This window comes from Nothobranchius furzeri, chromosome 6 (assembly GCF_043380555.1).
Source record: "Nothobranchius furzeri strain GRZ-AD chromosome 6, NfurGRZ-RIMD1, whole genome shotgun sequence".
In the NCBI taxonomy this organism is placed as follows: Eukaryota; Metazoa; Chordata; class Actinopteri; order Cyprinodontiformes; family Nothobranchiidae; genus Nothobranchius; species Nothobranchius furzeri.
This window is the reverse complement of record NC_091746.1, coordinates 75,347,433-75,364,360: the sequence shown is the minus strand read 5'-3', so window position 1 is coordinate 75,364,360 and position 16,928 is coordinate 75,347,433. Positions and strand designations below refer to the sequence as shown.

Sequence of the window (16,928 nt, the reverse complement as noted above, 5' to 3'; positions counted from 1 at the left end):
GGAGTCTCTAACAAATACACACACTCACGACATTGTGACATCATAATGTACCACCTAACATCATAGAGTACCTCTTGGCCAATAGCGATGGCAGATTTAAATTCAAATGCAGTGCTGAGGTTTTGCCTGGCGACGGTGCATCGCTGACAGTCTTAGGCAGATTATTTAAATTTTAACTAGGATGCACTAAAGGGCCGAGTTATTGACTACACACATCTACAGCACGATCGGACGGTCATTTATATCGTTTATCAGCAAAAAAAAATGTTGATCTGGAGCGACTTGCTCTTTGTGTTTAAAACTATTTGTTACTAAACAACACAACCACACAGCTTCTGTTTAAATAAGGTTCTGAAAGAAAACAGCAGCTATTGCTAATGCTAGCCGTGTTTATGGTAACCCGGGAATTCCACCAGACGCGTTTTTCCCGCAGCGAGTTCCCTCCTGCCGGGAGTTCCACACATGTAGTGGCCGTGAATGTGTTCTGCACATCTGGTGCTGCAGTGGAACGCGTCCAAAAGGTCTGCTGTTGATTTTCTGTTCATCCTCCGCCAAGGAGGTGACACAAGAAACGATGCACTTTAAAACTAATTTAGCAATAAGAAATCTACACGTGTCTTTTATTTTGAAATTTCCCTGATACTGCTGCAGTGTTGTACCTGTCTGGTCTGGTCCGGTCTGAGCAGCTGAACTTTTCGTGTTCTTGAAGCGTACCATATCTAAAACTACACCTGGAGAAGAAATGTAGTGGAGCAACACAACTATTCCAGGACTACATTGGCGGCTACTAGCTGATTACTGCACATGCATCCAGTACAACAAGGAGGTAACACGTGCTAACCTTTAGCCACAGCTAGCTGCGGTATAAACCACCAACTCACTGCAAAGTCATAAGCTACAATGGCAATTGTGCAATATAAGCTAGCTTCAAATACCTCTTAGCTTAGCTTTAAACATGCATCTCAATGCATGAAGTGGTGCTCTCGCATTTAAACCTCTGTAAATAACACGGCTCGGTCTGAAACCAGCGGCTGCACCATCCGGCTGTCGGTCCTACCGGACCGCTGCACCTCCCTGGGTCCTCCACTCATCACACACGCAGTTTCTTAGCAACACTGGTGGGGTGAGACGTTCTCCGCTCAATAACGTCAGAGAAGGAGGAACAGAAAGGCTGAAAAATGTTCTTATATATTATTACAACCACACACGAATCAAACAGCCTTCTCATCTAATCAGCATCTGTGCAAACAGATGAGCAAACTTGAACCCCTGCAGGCTAATAAAAAAAAATAAAAACCATGTGTTTACTTTTGGTTTCCTGACATTTACACCTACAGCTTGGTGTGATTAAATTAGGTAATATTATTTCATGTGAATGGGAAACAGAAGCAGCAAACAAGCTGACCTGGAGTCTGCAGGATGCTTGTCTGCTCTGCCTGGTGGAGGTGAGCTGCAGCTGCTGCTGGTGGGGGGGGCTGGGGCCTCCATCTCTACTCGGCTGTAGAGCTGCAGCAGTTCAGTCTGCAGCAGCTGAGTGATTCTTCTTTGTGCGTGATACCTGCAGTCTGAAGCCTGCAGCTCCGCCCTGCAACGGGAAAAAAGAGGGAGGAGAATTAGAACAGGCGTGTGTGTGTGTGTGTGTGTGTGTGTGTGTGTGTGTGTGTGTGTGGTCTGCTTTAAAGGCACAGTGTGTAAAAACATTCAACACTTAAGCGCCACACAGTTCAGCGTAGGCATTGCTGCTACAGAAGCACACATCCATCAAAAAAGGCAATGCGGTGCATGCACGGCTGCAGGGGAGAGGGAGACGCTGTAGCACCAACTGCTGCTGGGGGGGGTCACACATAGAAAATGACACTCTAGCTCTCAACAGTTTTATTTAGTTTCAGCTGTTTCGCTGTCAGTCTCGGGGAATCCAGAGCCTCTGACGATGCTCCAGACGACAAAAGCTACCATATTTCAAGATGGCGCGTGACAGTGGAGCGTCGGCCACAGTCCACGTGTATAAAAATCTAAACTTTCAAGCTAATAGGAAATTTGAGAATAGACTTGGGTGAGAAATATTAATGAAAAAGGACAAGTTTGTGAACATGAATTTGCTTGTAAACAATAAACAGTATACACACTGTGGCTTTAACGTCTGACTCTGGAGGAAGGAAGGTGGAAAACAAATCACTGAAAATCTGAGATTTCCAGATTTAAACCAACACTCACTTCGCTTGACCCTTGACGTCCTCGAGGAACTTCTTCTGCTCTGCGATGAGATGCTCCTTCTTAGAGAGGTGAGTCTCCAGCTCGGCCACCCGCTGCTGCGCTGCCTCCAGTTTTTGCCCTTGAGCAAGCAGACTCAGCCGGAGCGTCTCCACCTCCTTCATGTAAGACACCTGCAGCATCTGGGTCTCCTGGGAGAGGACGTCCACAGCAGATAAAGACTCGTGTGTGTGTGTGTGTGTGTGTGTGTGTGTGTGTGTGTGTGTGTGTGTGTGTGTGTGTGTGTGTGTGTGTGTGTGTGTGTGTAAACTACTGTGATGATTCGTTTCCACCTGTAATCGAGTCTGTGGCCGTTATTCCCCACAGGTGGATAGTTTACCAGCCCAGTCAAACAGGTAGGTACGGTAGATCTACCTGTTTGACTGGGCTGGTAAACTATCTAAATTTAACCATACTTACTTTTACTAAGTGGCTACGACATGGAGCCATATTAGGGCTCTTATGGCATGAACTAAAGCCTGATTCATGCTTCTCCGTCAGCTCCTAAAGAGACAAACACGCATGGACAGACGGAGACATTTTGCTCTCATACTTCTTCATCTCCTGGAGAGTGTTGCAAAGCAATTCCCCGCCAGGACAGCAGAGGGCGTAGCGCTGTTCTGTGGTATCCTGTCATGTATCGGTCCAAGATAGTGTGTTTATATTGTGTTTTTGTACATAAGAGACTTTTTAACACAGACAAGTTTGTCTCTCATCCTCCTCCACCTCTTCATGCGCTCGCCACCTCCACACCCACGTTTCTTGTCGTTTACATCCACAAATAAAACGCTTGCTGCGCATCTTTTCACTCCTCCAGTCACGGGGAGTGTTTTGTGGATTTGGAGAAGGCTTATGACCGTGTCCCCAGGGGCACCCTGTGGGGGACGCTCCAGGAGTATTGGGTGGGTGGCTTTCTGCTAAGGGCCATTCAGTCCCTTTACCAGAGGAGCGAGAGTTTGGTCCGCATAGCCGGTAGTAAGTCGGACCTGTTCCCGGTGAGGGTTGGACTCCGCCAGGGCTGCCCTTTGTCACCGGTTCTGTTCATTACCTTTATGGACAGAATTTCTAGGCGCAGCCGTGGTGTGGAGTGTGTCGAGTTTGGTGGCAGGAGAATCTCGTCTCTGCTTTTTGCGGATGATGTGGTCCTCCTAGCTTCATCCAGCTCTGACCTTCAGCTCTTGCTGGGTAGGTTCGCGGCCGAGTGTGAAGCGGCTGGGATGAGGATCAGCACCTCCAAATCTGAGACCGTGGTTCTCGACCGGAAAAGGGTGGCTTGCCAACTCCGGGTCAGGGGAGAGGTCCTACCTCAAGTGGAGGAGTTTAAGTATCTCGGGGTCTTGTTCACGAGTGAGGGTAGGAGGGATCGGGAGATCGAAAGGCGGATTGGTTCGGCGTCTGCAGTGATGCGGACGCTGAGCCGATCTGTCGTGGTGAAGAGGGAGCTGAGCCAGAAAGCCAGGCTCTCGATTTACCGGTCGATCTACGTCCCAATCCTCACCTATGGTCATGAGCTTTGGGTAATGACCGAAAGAACGAGATCACGGATACAAGCGGCCGAAATGAGTTTCCTCCGTAGGGTGGCCGGGCTCAGCCTTAGAGATAGGGTGAGGAGCTCGGACATTCGGGAGGGACTCGGAGTAGAACCGCTGCTCCTCCGGATCTAAAGGAGTCAGTTGAGGTGGTTTGGGCATCTGGTCAGGATGCCTCCTGGACGCCTCCCCGGGGAGGTGTTTCGGGCATGTCCTGCCGGCAGGAGGCCCCCGGGCCGACCCAGGACACGTTGGAGAGGTTACATCTCCAATCTGGTCCGGGAACGCCTTGGGGTCCTGCCGGAGGAGCTGGTGGAGGTGGCCGGGGAGAGGACGGTCTGGAGCTCCCTAGTTGGGCTGCTGCCCCCGCGACCCGGACCCGGATAAGCGGAGGAAGACGACGACGACGGTCACGGGGGATTTAAACGTTCATATTTTTAGAGTTTTTCACGAGGCATTCTTCAAGCTTCTCCGTGTCTGCCGCTAGTTATCCTCGGCTCTCTTTATGTTTTTGAGGGCGCAATGGTGGCAGTGTAGACGACAGCGGCGTCCTGACCAATCACAAGCTTGCGTTCTCTGTCTCGGCGGAGGGATGTTTAGAAAAGAGAGCTCGACTCCGTCCGTCCTTGCGGGCCTGCTGGATAATGGCGTTGCGTGTCTCCGCACTGACGCAGAAGCATGACTCAGGCTTAAGACACATCGCTCCCTGCTGGTTCAAAGCTCCTTCACGTTAGCTTCATCTTTTAATCGGAGATATGAAAACACAACGGAACCACTTCATCAGAGCTAACTGCCTGATTTTAACAAACATAACCTGTTCGTGATGATTCTGTCCATAAATCTTGTTTATTTGTGGAACCGTCCTGCAGAGTAAAGTATTGCTGCGTCCGTTTGTTCCACCTCGTAGCGCTCCTTACTTCTGAAAGCGGCCCACTCCCTGCCATCGTACCTTTACACTACTGGTGCTGGTGTGCTGCTGCTCCTGCATGGACAGCTTATGCGCCTCCCCGAGGAGCAGCAGCTGCTTGTTCAGGAAGCTCATCTGCTGCTGGGTGCTCTCGCTGTTGCTCAACTGAAGGACAAACGAGACAAAATGGATGTTGGAGGACAAAGGATCAGAAACGTTACAAATGAACCCGGGCCCGACGTGACCGGGTATAAATCAACATCGTCTGTGAGAACATCCACCAAACACACATCCCCCAGGTGTCGTGTGTGTGAGCGTGGCTGTTCTCGACAGGAAGGCAGAAAAAGTCAAACCTCAACCAAAACCAGGGTTATTTAACTAAAACCACCCATCAGCGTGTTTTAATGCACACTTTTCCTGACCTTAAGCTTTCTTTAATCAGAGCTGTGGATCGGTTTAATTTCAGACGAATGCCATTAAACATCTACATCTAATAATGAAAAACTGTTTAAATAAAAACATCTGCAGTGGTCTCTCGTGTAAACAAAAGCCTTGTGAGTCGATCTCCGTGGAAAAAAAGCTCTGGCGCTCCTGTTTCAGGGACTAAAAGTGAGCCAGAGGAGAGTCGATGTGAAGACGGCAGAATTTGGAGTCATTTCCTGATATTCAGACATCTCTCCTCTGATTGGATAACAGAAGCGTGACTCCACCATGAACTCAGTTTGCTCTGCAATGTTGATGTAGGAGGAGTTCTGCTCTGTGGTGGAGGTGCTAATGCTAACAGTTAGCTTCTACAAGCAGACGTTTTCTGGATGCTACACCAACGACAGCCTTCCCCGTCGTGAGTCCAGAAGGGTGAGTCCATAGATGTACAGTGGTGTGAAAAACTATTTGCCCCCTTCCTGATTTCTTATTCTTCTGCATGTTTGTCACACAAAATGTTTCTGACCATAAACACATTTAACCGTTAGTCAAAGATAACACAAGTAAACACAAAATGCACTTTTGAAATGATGGTTTTTATTATTTAGGGAGAGAACTAAATCCAAACCTACATTGCCCTGTGTGAAAAAGTAATTGCCCCCTGAACCCAATAACTGGTTGGGCCTCCCTTAGCAGCAATAACTGCAATCAAGCGTTTGCGATAACTTGCTACGAGTCTTTTACAGCGCTCTGGAGGAATTTTGGCCCACTCATCTTTGCAGAATTGTTGTCATTCAGCTTTATTTGAGGGTTTTCTAGCATGAACCGCCTTTCTAAGGTCATGCCATAGCATCTCAACAGGATTCAGGTCAGGACTTTGACTAGGCCACTCCAAAGTCTTTATTTTGTTGTTCTTCAGCCATTCAGAGGTGGATTTGCTGGTGTGTTTTGGGTCATTGTCCTGCTGCAGCACCCAAGATGGCTTCAGCTTTAGTTGACCAACAGATGGCCGGACGTTCTCCTTCAGGATGTTTTGGTAGACAGTAGAATTCATGGTTCCATTTATCACAGCAAGCCTTCCAGTTCCTGAAGCAGCAAAACAACCCCAGACCATCACACTACCACCACCATATTTTACTGTTGGTATGATGTTCTCTGTCTGAAATGCTGTGTTACTTCTACGCCAGATGTAACGGGACAATAAGTTCAGCTTTTGTCTCATCGGTCCACGAGGTATTTTCCCAAAAGTCTTGGCGATCATCGAGATGTTTCTTAGTAAAATTGAGACGAGCCCTAATGTTCTTTCTGTTTAACACTGGTCTTTGTCTTGGAAATCTGCCATGTAGGCCATTTGTGCCCAGTCTCTTTCTGATGGTGGAGTCGTGAACTTTGAGCTTAACTGAGGCAAGTGAGGCCTGCAGCTCTTTAGAAGTTGTCCTGGGGTCTTTGGTGACCTCTCGGATGAGTTGTCTCTGCGCTCTTGGGGTAATTTTGGTCGGCCGCCCACTCCTGGGAAGGTTCACCACTGTTCCATGTTGTTGTTGTTGTGGATAATGGCTCTCACTGTGGTTCGCTGGAGTCCCAAAGCTTTAGAAATGGCTTTATAACCCTTACCAGACTGATAGATCTCAATCACTTTTGTTCTCATTTGTTCTTTAATTTCTTTGGATCTTGGCATGATGTCTAGCTTTTGAGGTGCTTTTGGTCTACTTCTCTGTGTCAGGCAGCTCGTATTTAAGTGATTTCTTGATTGAAACAGGTGTGGCAGTAATCAGGCTCGGGGGTGGCTACAGAAACTGAACTCGGGTGTGAAACACCACAGTTGGGTTATTTTTTAACAAGGGGGGCAATTACTTTTTCACACAGGGCAATGTAGGTTTGGACTTTGTTCTCTCCCTAAATAACAAAAACCATCATTTCTAAACTGCATTTTGTGTTTACTTGTGTTATCTTTGACTAACGGTTAAATGTGTTTATGGTCAGAAACATTCTGTGTGACAAACATGCAGAAGAAGAAGAAATCAGGAAGGAGGTAAAGAGTTGTTCACACCGCTGAAGGCGACAGTGTGACGTGGATCTGTCAGGATTCTCTCATCGGAGCGTTCCCGTCTGTTTTCTATCAGCTGGGGGCAGAAGACTGTGTTCACGTGTAGCTTGTGTGAAAAACTCAGAGCGACTGTTCATATAAAAAAAAAAAATTAATTAAACTGCTCCTCAGTGAACTTAGTCTTTAAGAAACCAGCATTTCCTCTACCTTGACCATCATCTGGTTCAGGAGGTGACCTGTGTGGCACACTTTGTTATTGGCCCGCTGAAGTTCTGCCTCCAGTTCATCCAACCTCTTCTGACACTCCTGTGACTTGCTCTGTGGGAAACCAGATTGGGATTAGGATTCAAACTGGTGTCTAAAATGGATCGGTCCGTTTAGGAAAGATGTGTGGCGAACCTGAAGCTCCTGGTTCTTGGTGTAGTAATCGTCCCGGCTCTGCTGCAGCTGTCGGATCTGACTGTGCAGTCGGGTCACCACCAGCTCGCGGTCGTCCCACAGCTGCCGGTACCGCTGCTGCTCAACCTGCAGGCTCTCCCTCAGAGATGTGATGTCCACGCTCTGCAGGTTCAGCTGGTCCTTCTGCACAGGAAAATCAACACAACCGTCAAAACACTTAAAATAAATCATTATCGCAAAATTTAAACACAATTAAATCTTTATCTGGGAGGTTAAAACCAGCCTGAAAACCAACAATCAACAAGATTCTGAGTTCCCTTAAACGTCTCATTGGAGAGCACAGCAGTCTCTCCTGTAAAGTAAAAATGTTTCATTAATCCCTTGAACTCATTCGCTGTCAGCGTTTCTCACCATTTTTACTGTTTAAGAGTGACAGAACATTGCGCGCTAGGATGATGTCGACGCCAAAACAACCAAAACAAAGCGGAGACTCACCTCTTACATCAGGAAGAATCCGCGCGTTTCGAGCGTTATCCGTTCTTTCATAATCCGTTGTTGAATTGTGATCGGCAGAAGCTTTTCCGGTTTGCGCCTCACTTTTTTTACAGCAGCGGCCCAAAACGATCTCCTAACACATGGATGTTCTGCTTCCTGATCACGTGACGTGTGACGTACGCGGATGAAGATCGGCTTTAGAGCTGAGATGTTTGTTCTCACGGCGTGGGGGCTCGTCCGACGCCCACACAGTAAAAACATGCAAATGACGACTTTAGTCATCAATGACTGTGAATGAGTTAAATTCACACATTTCCTATTTGTTAAATAAAAGTAGGTGTGGTCAACGTTATTTCTAATAGGGTCAAAGGTACACAGCTAACTCAAAGAGAGAAGGTCACAGGTTCGAATCCCGGCTGTGGGAGCTAGCATGTTCAGCCCGTGCATGGGTTGGTTTCCTCCCACAGACCAAAAGCACGCACGTTAGGCTGATTGTCCTGAGGTGTGTGCGAGTGTGTGAACAGTTGTGAGTCCCCGTGATGGACAGGACGCTTGTCCAAGTTGTCCCCTGACTGGTGGGGTTAGATGCCAGCTGTTTAAGACCCTACGGAAGTATAACCGACTAAGACTGAGATGCTTGTGAGGAAGACAGAAAAGAGGGCATGTTTCTCCCGGACCGCTTTGCACGTGACACTCGCAGCCTGATTTTAGTGTTTACTTGGTGATGATTTTTAGCTTCATTCTGCTAAAATGACCCATCATCAGGAATGAATGCCTTGCAAGTCGTTCTCGAGGGGAAAAAAGCTCAGATGTGCTTGTTTCAGGAACTAGCAGAATGAGATATCAGAGGAGAGCTTAACGCGACCGGATCTGGAGTCTTATTTCCTGACATTCAGACATCTAGCCTCTGATTGGCTAACAGCAGCAACATTCTACCACTGACTGTTCTGCAAATTTGATGTTTTTTTCTCCACAAACAAGTCTGGAGGAGTTCTGCTGTGTGGTCAAGTTGCTAATGCTAACAGTTAGCTTCTACTAGCTGAGATGTTCTCTGCTGATTCCTGGACGCTAAACCAACAACAGCATTCCCCGTCGTGAGTCCAGATGGGTGAGTCCATGAATGTTAGTGACAGGGTGACGTAGATCTGTCAGGATTTTCTATCCTAGAGTTTCACCGTCTGTTTTCTATCAGAAGCTACTGCAGGAGACAGGTGTAGGAGACTATTTTCATGCTCAGTCTGCATGAAACACTCAGAGTGACCCGTTAGAATCAGAAATAATCATTAAAATGGGTTTCCAGGGTTAGGGTTACTGAGAAGCTGTTTCCTAGCATCATGAAGACTGTTTGTGGTTCAGCTTTGTGCCCAATGCTAACTGCGTAACTGCTGCATGCTAGCAGCTCATCTCATCTCACCAAAACCCGCCCGTCCCGCCGTCACAACAGACTACAACAGCAGAAATTCGGTTTCCCCTCCTCCAGACTTTTTAGAAGACGTTCAGATCTGGACAGATTTCTGACTTTCATGATTCTGTGCACGTCACTCATAACAGAAGAGAAAACAAGGCGTGCTTCCGATCACTCGAATGCTTTTAGTCGACGGTGTTGTTTTTGTTATCAGCGCAGGGGTTTAAAGCGGTTTGTGCGCCTCCAGACTTGCCATGGCATTGTTCTGCTCCTCTAGCGCGGTGGCGTTGATGATGCGTCGGAGGAGGCGTCGGTTGCGGACGGCGTGCTGCTCCCTCTTGTAGCGCTCGTACAGCAACTGGTTGTGCAGCAGGAACAGCTGGCTGCGCAGCGTGTGGAGCTCGTCCAGAGGAGCCGATCCTGAGGAAACCGCCACAACGAGGAGGAAAATCAACACAGTCAAAGAAATAAAAACACAATAAAAACAGCAAAACTACACATCTGGGCTGCTAAAGACTTTTTAATCACTAAAACCTTAGCCGTCATGTGGTTTTAGCTCGACCTTTCTTCTTGTGGTTGGCTAATTTCCTGTTTCTTTGCAGACTATCTTCATACGAGCCACTTGGTTTGGTGTTCAGATAAGTCTGATTTAGCAGACCGATCACAGCTGATTTCTATTTTAGTTCTCAGGTTCTTTGTTTTCTTTCGTCCCTGATGGATCCGTTTTCCTGTTCCAGTCTTTGGTTTTAGCTCTTTGTGGTTCTTGTTCATCTTTAATCATTTTTAGGAGCTTTTACTAATAAACGTTGTTTTCCCTGCTGCTTTTGCATCCAATCCCTTCAAATAAACTTCGTAGTGATTTGCTTTCAGTTTCTGCAGAGATTATGAGGAACAGAGCTGGAAATCTAAATGCTGTAAATCCACTTACTAACACTCCATCATTACTGGTATTTAAAGGGACTTCACAGACGTTTGAATTTTTATGCTCGCGATCGTCCCCTCAGGCCAAAAGTGTAACGGCAGCTTCAATAGTAGCCTTGTGCACGAGGCGCGCATGCTGTACGTGCACACTCCTTAATGAAAATAACAGCTGAGACAGTCCCGTGTGTGTGTGTGTGGGGGGGGGGGGGGGGGGGGGGGGGTTAGGACAGGAGAACGTGCAGCTAATTAATTAAATAATTTGGTTCTGTACCTTTCTCTTCAGCACAGCCGACAAAGGTTTATGATGGGTCAGTCCTCCTGCATGCTCAGATCATTCCCTTCCCTTGCTTGAAAAATTGTTCCAAAATGAAAGTTGAACCCACATCTTTTTTATCTGTGAATTCAATGCCGTTCGGCGAGTCTCAAATAAAAATTTGGGCATCTTACTGTAAAAAAATATACCATTAATGTAAAAAAGAAACTCTAAATAAACTATGTTCACATCCAGAATCAAACCCGGGTCTTCTGCATGACAGTCAGACATCTTACTAGGTGAGCTACACTCTAGTAACATTCACAGTATCTGTAACATTTATATCCTTGATGACAGCTGAAACAACGTCAAACCAAAGAACGGTTCGGAGTGAAAATGGCTATTTTGTTGCTAACTTGCAGGAAATATCTAGAAGAAAGTTCTACAGAAAGTAGCTAAGGGTCCTCAGAAATGTAGCTAGCTTTGTCACTAGGCGTTAGGAACAGCGACAAAGTGGCACTGCCTCTCTCTCTGCTGCTAAAGCTACGGATAGCAAATGCTACGGGCTATGCCTGAGCGTGAACGCGCGTGAAGCAGCCTGCTCGACCCGAGCATCTCTCTTTTTCTGTGGTTTTACAGAAAAACAGGCAATCACAGTAAAAATGCCAGGGCTCATTCTACAGGACCAGGGCATTGCAGGAGAACGTATGAAGAAGACATTTATTATTTCTATACATGTTTTGGCTGTCACACTTCCATAATGTCCCTTTAATGTTCCAATTGTTTCATTTTACAACAATTGGAATATTGTTGTAAAATTGGGTTATCTGACATAAAAGCACTAAATTGAGTCAACAGGCAGCAAAGTTTGGTATTTTTATGGAATTAAATAAGAATCCTATTTAAATTAGAATTAGAATGCACTGCCTGGTCTGGATTTAACTAAAGAACCAGGTGAGAGCCTCCTATTGGATAATTACTGCAGGGCGATGATCCTTCAGCTGCAACAAGTCATTTAACCCAACTGGTGCAATGAGCTGCTTCTCATTTCTTAAACAACCAGGTGGAAAGACACGTCTGGTAGAGAAGATGTTAGTGTGTGTGAGAAGGGTCAGATCTTTGGCATCAAGCAGAGAAAACATCTAAGGAGATGCAGAAACGACTAAAACTGGGTTAAGATTGGTCCAACGCATCATTAAAACTGGTCTGATGAGTCCAGATGGACCCTGTTCCAGAGTGATGGTGCATCAGGGTAAGAAGAGAGGCAGATGAAGTGATGTACCATCATGCCTAGTGCCTACTGTACAAGCCTGTGGGGGCAGTGCTATGATCTGGGCTTGCTGCAGGTGATCAGGTCTAGGTTCAGCAACAGGATGTTCTCCAAGAATGAGGTCAGCTGACTACCTGAATATCCTGAATGACCAGGTTATTCCATCTTCCCTGATGGCACGGCCACATTCCTAACCTTAACCCCATGGAGAATCTTTAGGATGTGCTGGAGAAGGCTTTGTGCAGCGCTCACACTCTACCATCATCAGTGAAAGATCTGGGTGAAACGTTAATGCAACACTGGACGCAAACAAATCTGGTGAAGCTTATCGAAACAACGCCACAGCGAATGTGTGTCGTAACCAAAGCTAAAGGCGGTCCTACGAAACATTACAGGTGTGACCTTTTTCTTGGGGTAGCATTTTCCAGGTGGCAGCAGCATATGCAGGGAGGCCCAGACGCATCACTGCAGATGCAGCACCAATCCGCCCATCCATCTCCTGACCCACTTCTCCCTCACTAATGAACAAGACCCTGAGACTCAAACTCCTCCCCTTGAAGCAGGACCTCATCCCTGACCCGGAGAAGGAAATCCACCCTTTTCCAACTCAAGATTTGGAGGAGCTGATTCTCCTCCCAGCTGTTTCACATTCGGCTGTGAGAGCTGGAGATCACGTTCTGATGAAGCCTACAGGAACACATCAGCAGCATAAAGCAGAGACCTGATCCTCAGTCGCCCAAAACAAATCCCCTCAACATCTTAGCTGTCTAGAAACCCTGTCACTGCAAACAGCAGGCTGTCAGCCTCACAAAAATCACCTTCAAATGCCAACACCCGATGGCTGCTCCACACTGGATCTGGCGAAAAGCCACTACCTTGACCTCCGATGAGGAGATAAAAATGCTCCGAAGACTTGACTTGCTAGTAAATGACATCTAGTTTATGACTCGAAACCAAGAAAGCTGGAGGTAAACATTTCCTCCCTGAACAGGAAAGATGCTTGTTAACCTCCTCAGACCTGAGAGTGAAGCTGCGGCCGGACGCTGAAGCCCTGAACACTCGTCCTGCTGCTTCCTGAGCGCAGCAGACTCGGCGTGACCGTGGGAACGTTGTGCTGATGAACCTCAGCAGAGAAGCGCTGGATCGCTTCAGCATCCCGCTGATGGCTGAGCGCGTGACGGATCATGCTTAGATAAGGCCGACTGCAGCATCAGAACAGGAGGTCATGTGATGAACTCTTCTTTTAAGGTGGAATTCCTGATTTATGATCTGAAGAATAAATCTCAGCACAAATTCATCCACGTCTCCAGAAAAGGGCCAAAGGGACTGAAAACCTCTGAAACTAGATTTTGACTTCGTTCTTAACCCTTTAGCTACCACAGCCAGTGAACTAAAGTATTACTTTTACTTGGTGCAGCAAAAGGGATTCGTTTTCTAAAAAAATCACTTAAAATTGATTAGGGGGAAGAAACAGAAAACAGTAACAATCCATTCATCTATTTTCAACCGCTTATCCGGAGGCGGGTCGCGGGGGCCGCAGCCCGTTGGTGTATGCTCGACGCGTCCGTCATTTTAACAGCCACGCCCCTCCACCGCGCCTCCGCACGGCCCAAACTTTCTGCAACGCGCACCTAGGAAATTTTCTAACCACGCGGACGGTCGGACGCGGAAAAACACGGCGGACTGGCAAGAACTAGTATGGCAGAGGTTGGTAAATACAGACATTTGTATGATTCAGCTCTCAGAGATCACCGTGATCAACATGTTGTTAATAATTCTTGGAAAGAAATAGCTCGCACTGTCGGAAAAGACGAGGACGCTGTTAAAAATGCTGGAAAAACATGAGGGACCGATATGTGGAGGCAAGGAAGAGACAAGCTGCATGAACCATAAACGCTGCATGTTGGGAAGCGCGTTCCAGCCGCATCACCGCGTGGAAAGTGAACGCGTCAAGCATAAACCAAGCTTAAGCAGCCCAGACTTCCCTCTCCCCAGCCACTTGGGGCAGCTCCTCCGGGGAATCCTGAGGCGTTCAAAGTTTTAGTTTTAAAACTAAAGTTTTAATTTTAGTTAAAATTTTAATTTTCTGCCTACAACTGTCAGTGTTGTGCTGTTGTCAGGTAAAAACTCTGCACTGCATTTTAATTTAAATCTGCCATCGCTATTGGCTAAGAGGTACCCTAGAACGTTAGCTGGTACCATATGATGTCACAGTGTTGTTGTGAGCCTGTGTGTGTGTGTGTGTGTATTTGTTAGCGGCTCCGCCCTCTCGGTCTGCTAGGCAACAGCATTTGTTGCATATTTTAAACAGGAAGTGGGAGTGGAGTAATACTCTGGTAGGGGGTGACTTGCTCTTTAATTGACATATTTGAGTGACAACAAACTGGAAGCTTTTCTCTGTCATCACTTAGGCTTTCAGCAGCTTCCTGGTCCTAAAGTGTCACACTAAAGTGCAGATTTGGTTCATTGTTTCTTTGTTTTTGAGGCATTTCAGGGCCTGGTGTTGGAGTTGCTGCCAACACGGCCCCGTGGTTACATTAACACACACTTTTCTTCTGAAAAAGCGGGAAATAAAACAAATGAGATCATTTATTGGACAAACACTCTCACTACCGTTCTGCTGTGGTGAGTGTTTTACCTCCAAAGTGTGTCCAGTCAGCTGACTTACTTGGCAAAGGTAATCTGTAAAGGGACAAAATAAAAGGTCTTAGACGCCACACTAAACACCCTCGAGTTTTCTACAAAAGCAACAAAAACAAACTGCTACCGCACAGATTGGCTGAGAACTAGTAAAGTTTCATCATGATTAAACCATTTTGTCCTGGTGTAAACACACGCTGCAAGGCCAGATCAAAGTTGAGTTGTACAAGTAAACCGATGAGTCACCTGAAGCCATAATAAACAGTATTTGCAGGAGAGCCTCTCAGAAGGTTCTCACTTTCCTCACATGAGCCGGTTGGACTAAACCTTTTCTCCCTACATAGCAGCAGAGCGTCTGGATCACTAAACTCTAGAAGGCTCCGAGTCGTGGCTGACTGGAGACAAAAACAAGAATCAACTAGAGGTGGGCCAAACATGTCACGAGTATTCTGATGACGCAACAAACGACAAAAATAAGGTGTTGTTGGAGAGAATGAGAGGAAACGAGGCGGATGCCGTTTGATTATGTCCGGAGCTCAAACAAACAGGATAGGCGAACGATCCAGACTAAACTGAAGCGGGAAAGATTTGCACAACATTCACACCACAAGCCCGAGCCAGTGGTTCTAGCTGTGGTTCGGTTAGAAGAACAGCTCCACGCTGGCGTTTCTCACCTCTTGAGAACTTTATCGTGGGCATCGCTCCCCTGCTGCACAAGGCGATCCAGCACCTCCAGCGGTGAAGCTGACACCACCCCCTCCTCCTCCCCGTCCTCCAGCCCCTCCTCCCGCTGCAGCAGCCTCTCCAGCGCCGCTTTGTGAACCACCTCAGACGTTTTCTGACCCACGAAGAGCGAGGCCGCCCTCGGCAGGGCCAGGTCAAAGAGCGACTCGTAGGGCACCGGAGCGGGCATCTTGCTGCATGGGCTCGGCGAGAACATCCCGAACTTGCTGACTTCGTCTTTGGGGGCCGAGGGGCTTCTGTGGAGGTGGTGGTCGATAGGCGTGAAACCAGACTGGAAGGTCCAGGACTGCTCGAGGGCGGAGCTCTGGCCGTCTCCTCCTGCTCCTCCTCTTTCGCTGCTCACCGAGATCTCACTTTTGTCCGGCGTCGACACGGCTTGGTGGGTGTCTCCGACGGTGCCTCCCGACCGGGCGGTCTTGTCCGGTGCCCGACTCCCGGTCAGAGTCTCGGTGGTGCGATAAAAGGGTGAGTCGAAGCCCCTCAGACCTGGCAGCTCCAGCTTCTCCTCAGTGAGCTTCAACAGCTCCTCGGTGATGGCGGCTGCATCAATAAAGAGAAGATGGTTAACAAACCAGATGTTTAGAACATCCATGTCAGTGAGGCCCACGGGCCTTTTGTGGCTCCGATTCTTTTGGTCCTCAGTTGCATTTTGGGTTTTACTGATGTGAGGACAAACAACAAATACAGAGCTCCGGGAGTTGACGTCACTTCTCCCGTCATGCAACGGTTCAAATCGAACGGTGCCATCTTGGCAGGCAGAAGCCCGCAGCTGGGCTATTTGTTATTGTAACGTCCAGCAATGGTCAGTGTAGGTACAGTCTGACCTTTCACCATCTATTCAACATCTGGTCAGAAAGGAGACACAACACTGCATGTGTTCTCTTTAAATGAGCCTGCATTCATACCAGCTGGGACTCACAGACTCTGCAAGTCTGAAAGATAAACAATAACTTTCTTTCCCAAGGTCCATCTGTCTGCCTCCACAGAAGGAACAACTCCAGCTCCAATCAGTTGCTAAATTCAAGAATGATTTACTAAATCAACATGAACTTCTTCCATGACTCATAATCTAGATGATCATTAAATAAACATTTATTACTACTTATAGTATAGGAATCTGTGCTCGGTGAATGGACGTTATGTTATGTTTATGTCTACTAGAACCTGCCACGTGTTCAACATGTTATGACGACGAGGTCCTCACACCTGCACTCACACAATAACAAGTACGGTTAAGTTAAACCCTGACACACATCGTATTACCCAGTAAGATCATCCGGTATCAAGAAGGCGTGTTTCTGAGTTGTCTTGGTAACATCTCAAACTTGTCAGCCTCTGATTGGCTGTGCAAGTCATAACATCTAAACCTTAAAACTGGGTCATCCTGAGTGATTCGATAGTTCTAGAGAATCGCTCAGACCGAGAGGGTGCTCGCTGCAGAACCACAAAGGCAGAGCTGCACCATAAGGTGGAGCTGCACCAGAGTCAGCCCCGCCCATTCATGAATTGGTTCTGGTAGTCCAGTGGCAAGATCGTCTGATCTAAATTTCGCTTTTCCCTCAGCTGATGCTGGTTCGATTCTCGGTGGGATCGGCAGCAATCTATTTATCCAGCTGAAACATTTAATTTGTTTATATTTTAGTTG

At 47.2% G+C, this 16,928-nt stretch overlaps 1 protein-coding gene across 3 annotated transcripts in view; it reads right to left on the bottom strand.

Moving 5' to 3' along the window:
- Positions 1–16,928, bottom strand: part of tsc1b (TSC complex subunit 1b) — a 61,876-nt gene that overhangs the window by 3,017 nt on the left and 41,931 nt on the right. For 2 of the 3 annotated variants that reach the window (XM_054744731.2, XM_054744732.2), the window contains exons 14-21: positions 15,214–15,823; positions 14,538–14,581; positions 9,709–9,875; positions 7,556–7,738; positions 7,364–7,474; positions 4,729–4,851; positions 2,215–2,402; positions 1,412–1,585 (exon numbers count right to left, since the gene is read on the bottom strand). In XM_054744731.2, the coding sequence (XP_054600706.2) occupies positions 1,412–1,585; positions 2,215–2,402; positions 4,729–4,851; positions 7,364–7,474; positions 7,556–7,738; positions 9,709–9,875; positions 14,538–14,581; positions 15,214–15,823 (1,600 nt within the window). Of the gene's footprint in view, positions 1–1,405; positions 1,586–2,214; positions 2,403–4,728; positions 4,852–7,363; positions 7,475–7,555; positions 7,739–9,708; positions 9,876–14,537; positions 14,582–15,213; positions 15,824–16,928 lie in introns of all 3 variants that reach the window. The other variant, XM_070552563.1, reaches the window with a different exon arrangement.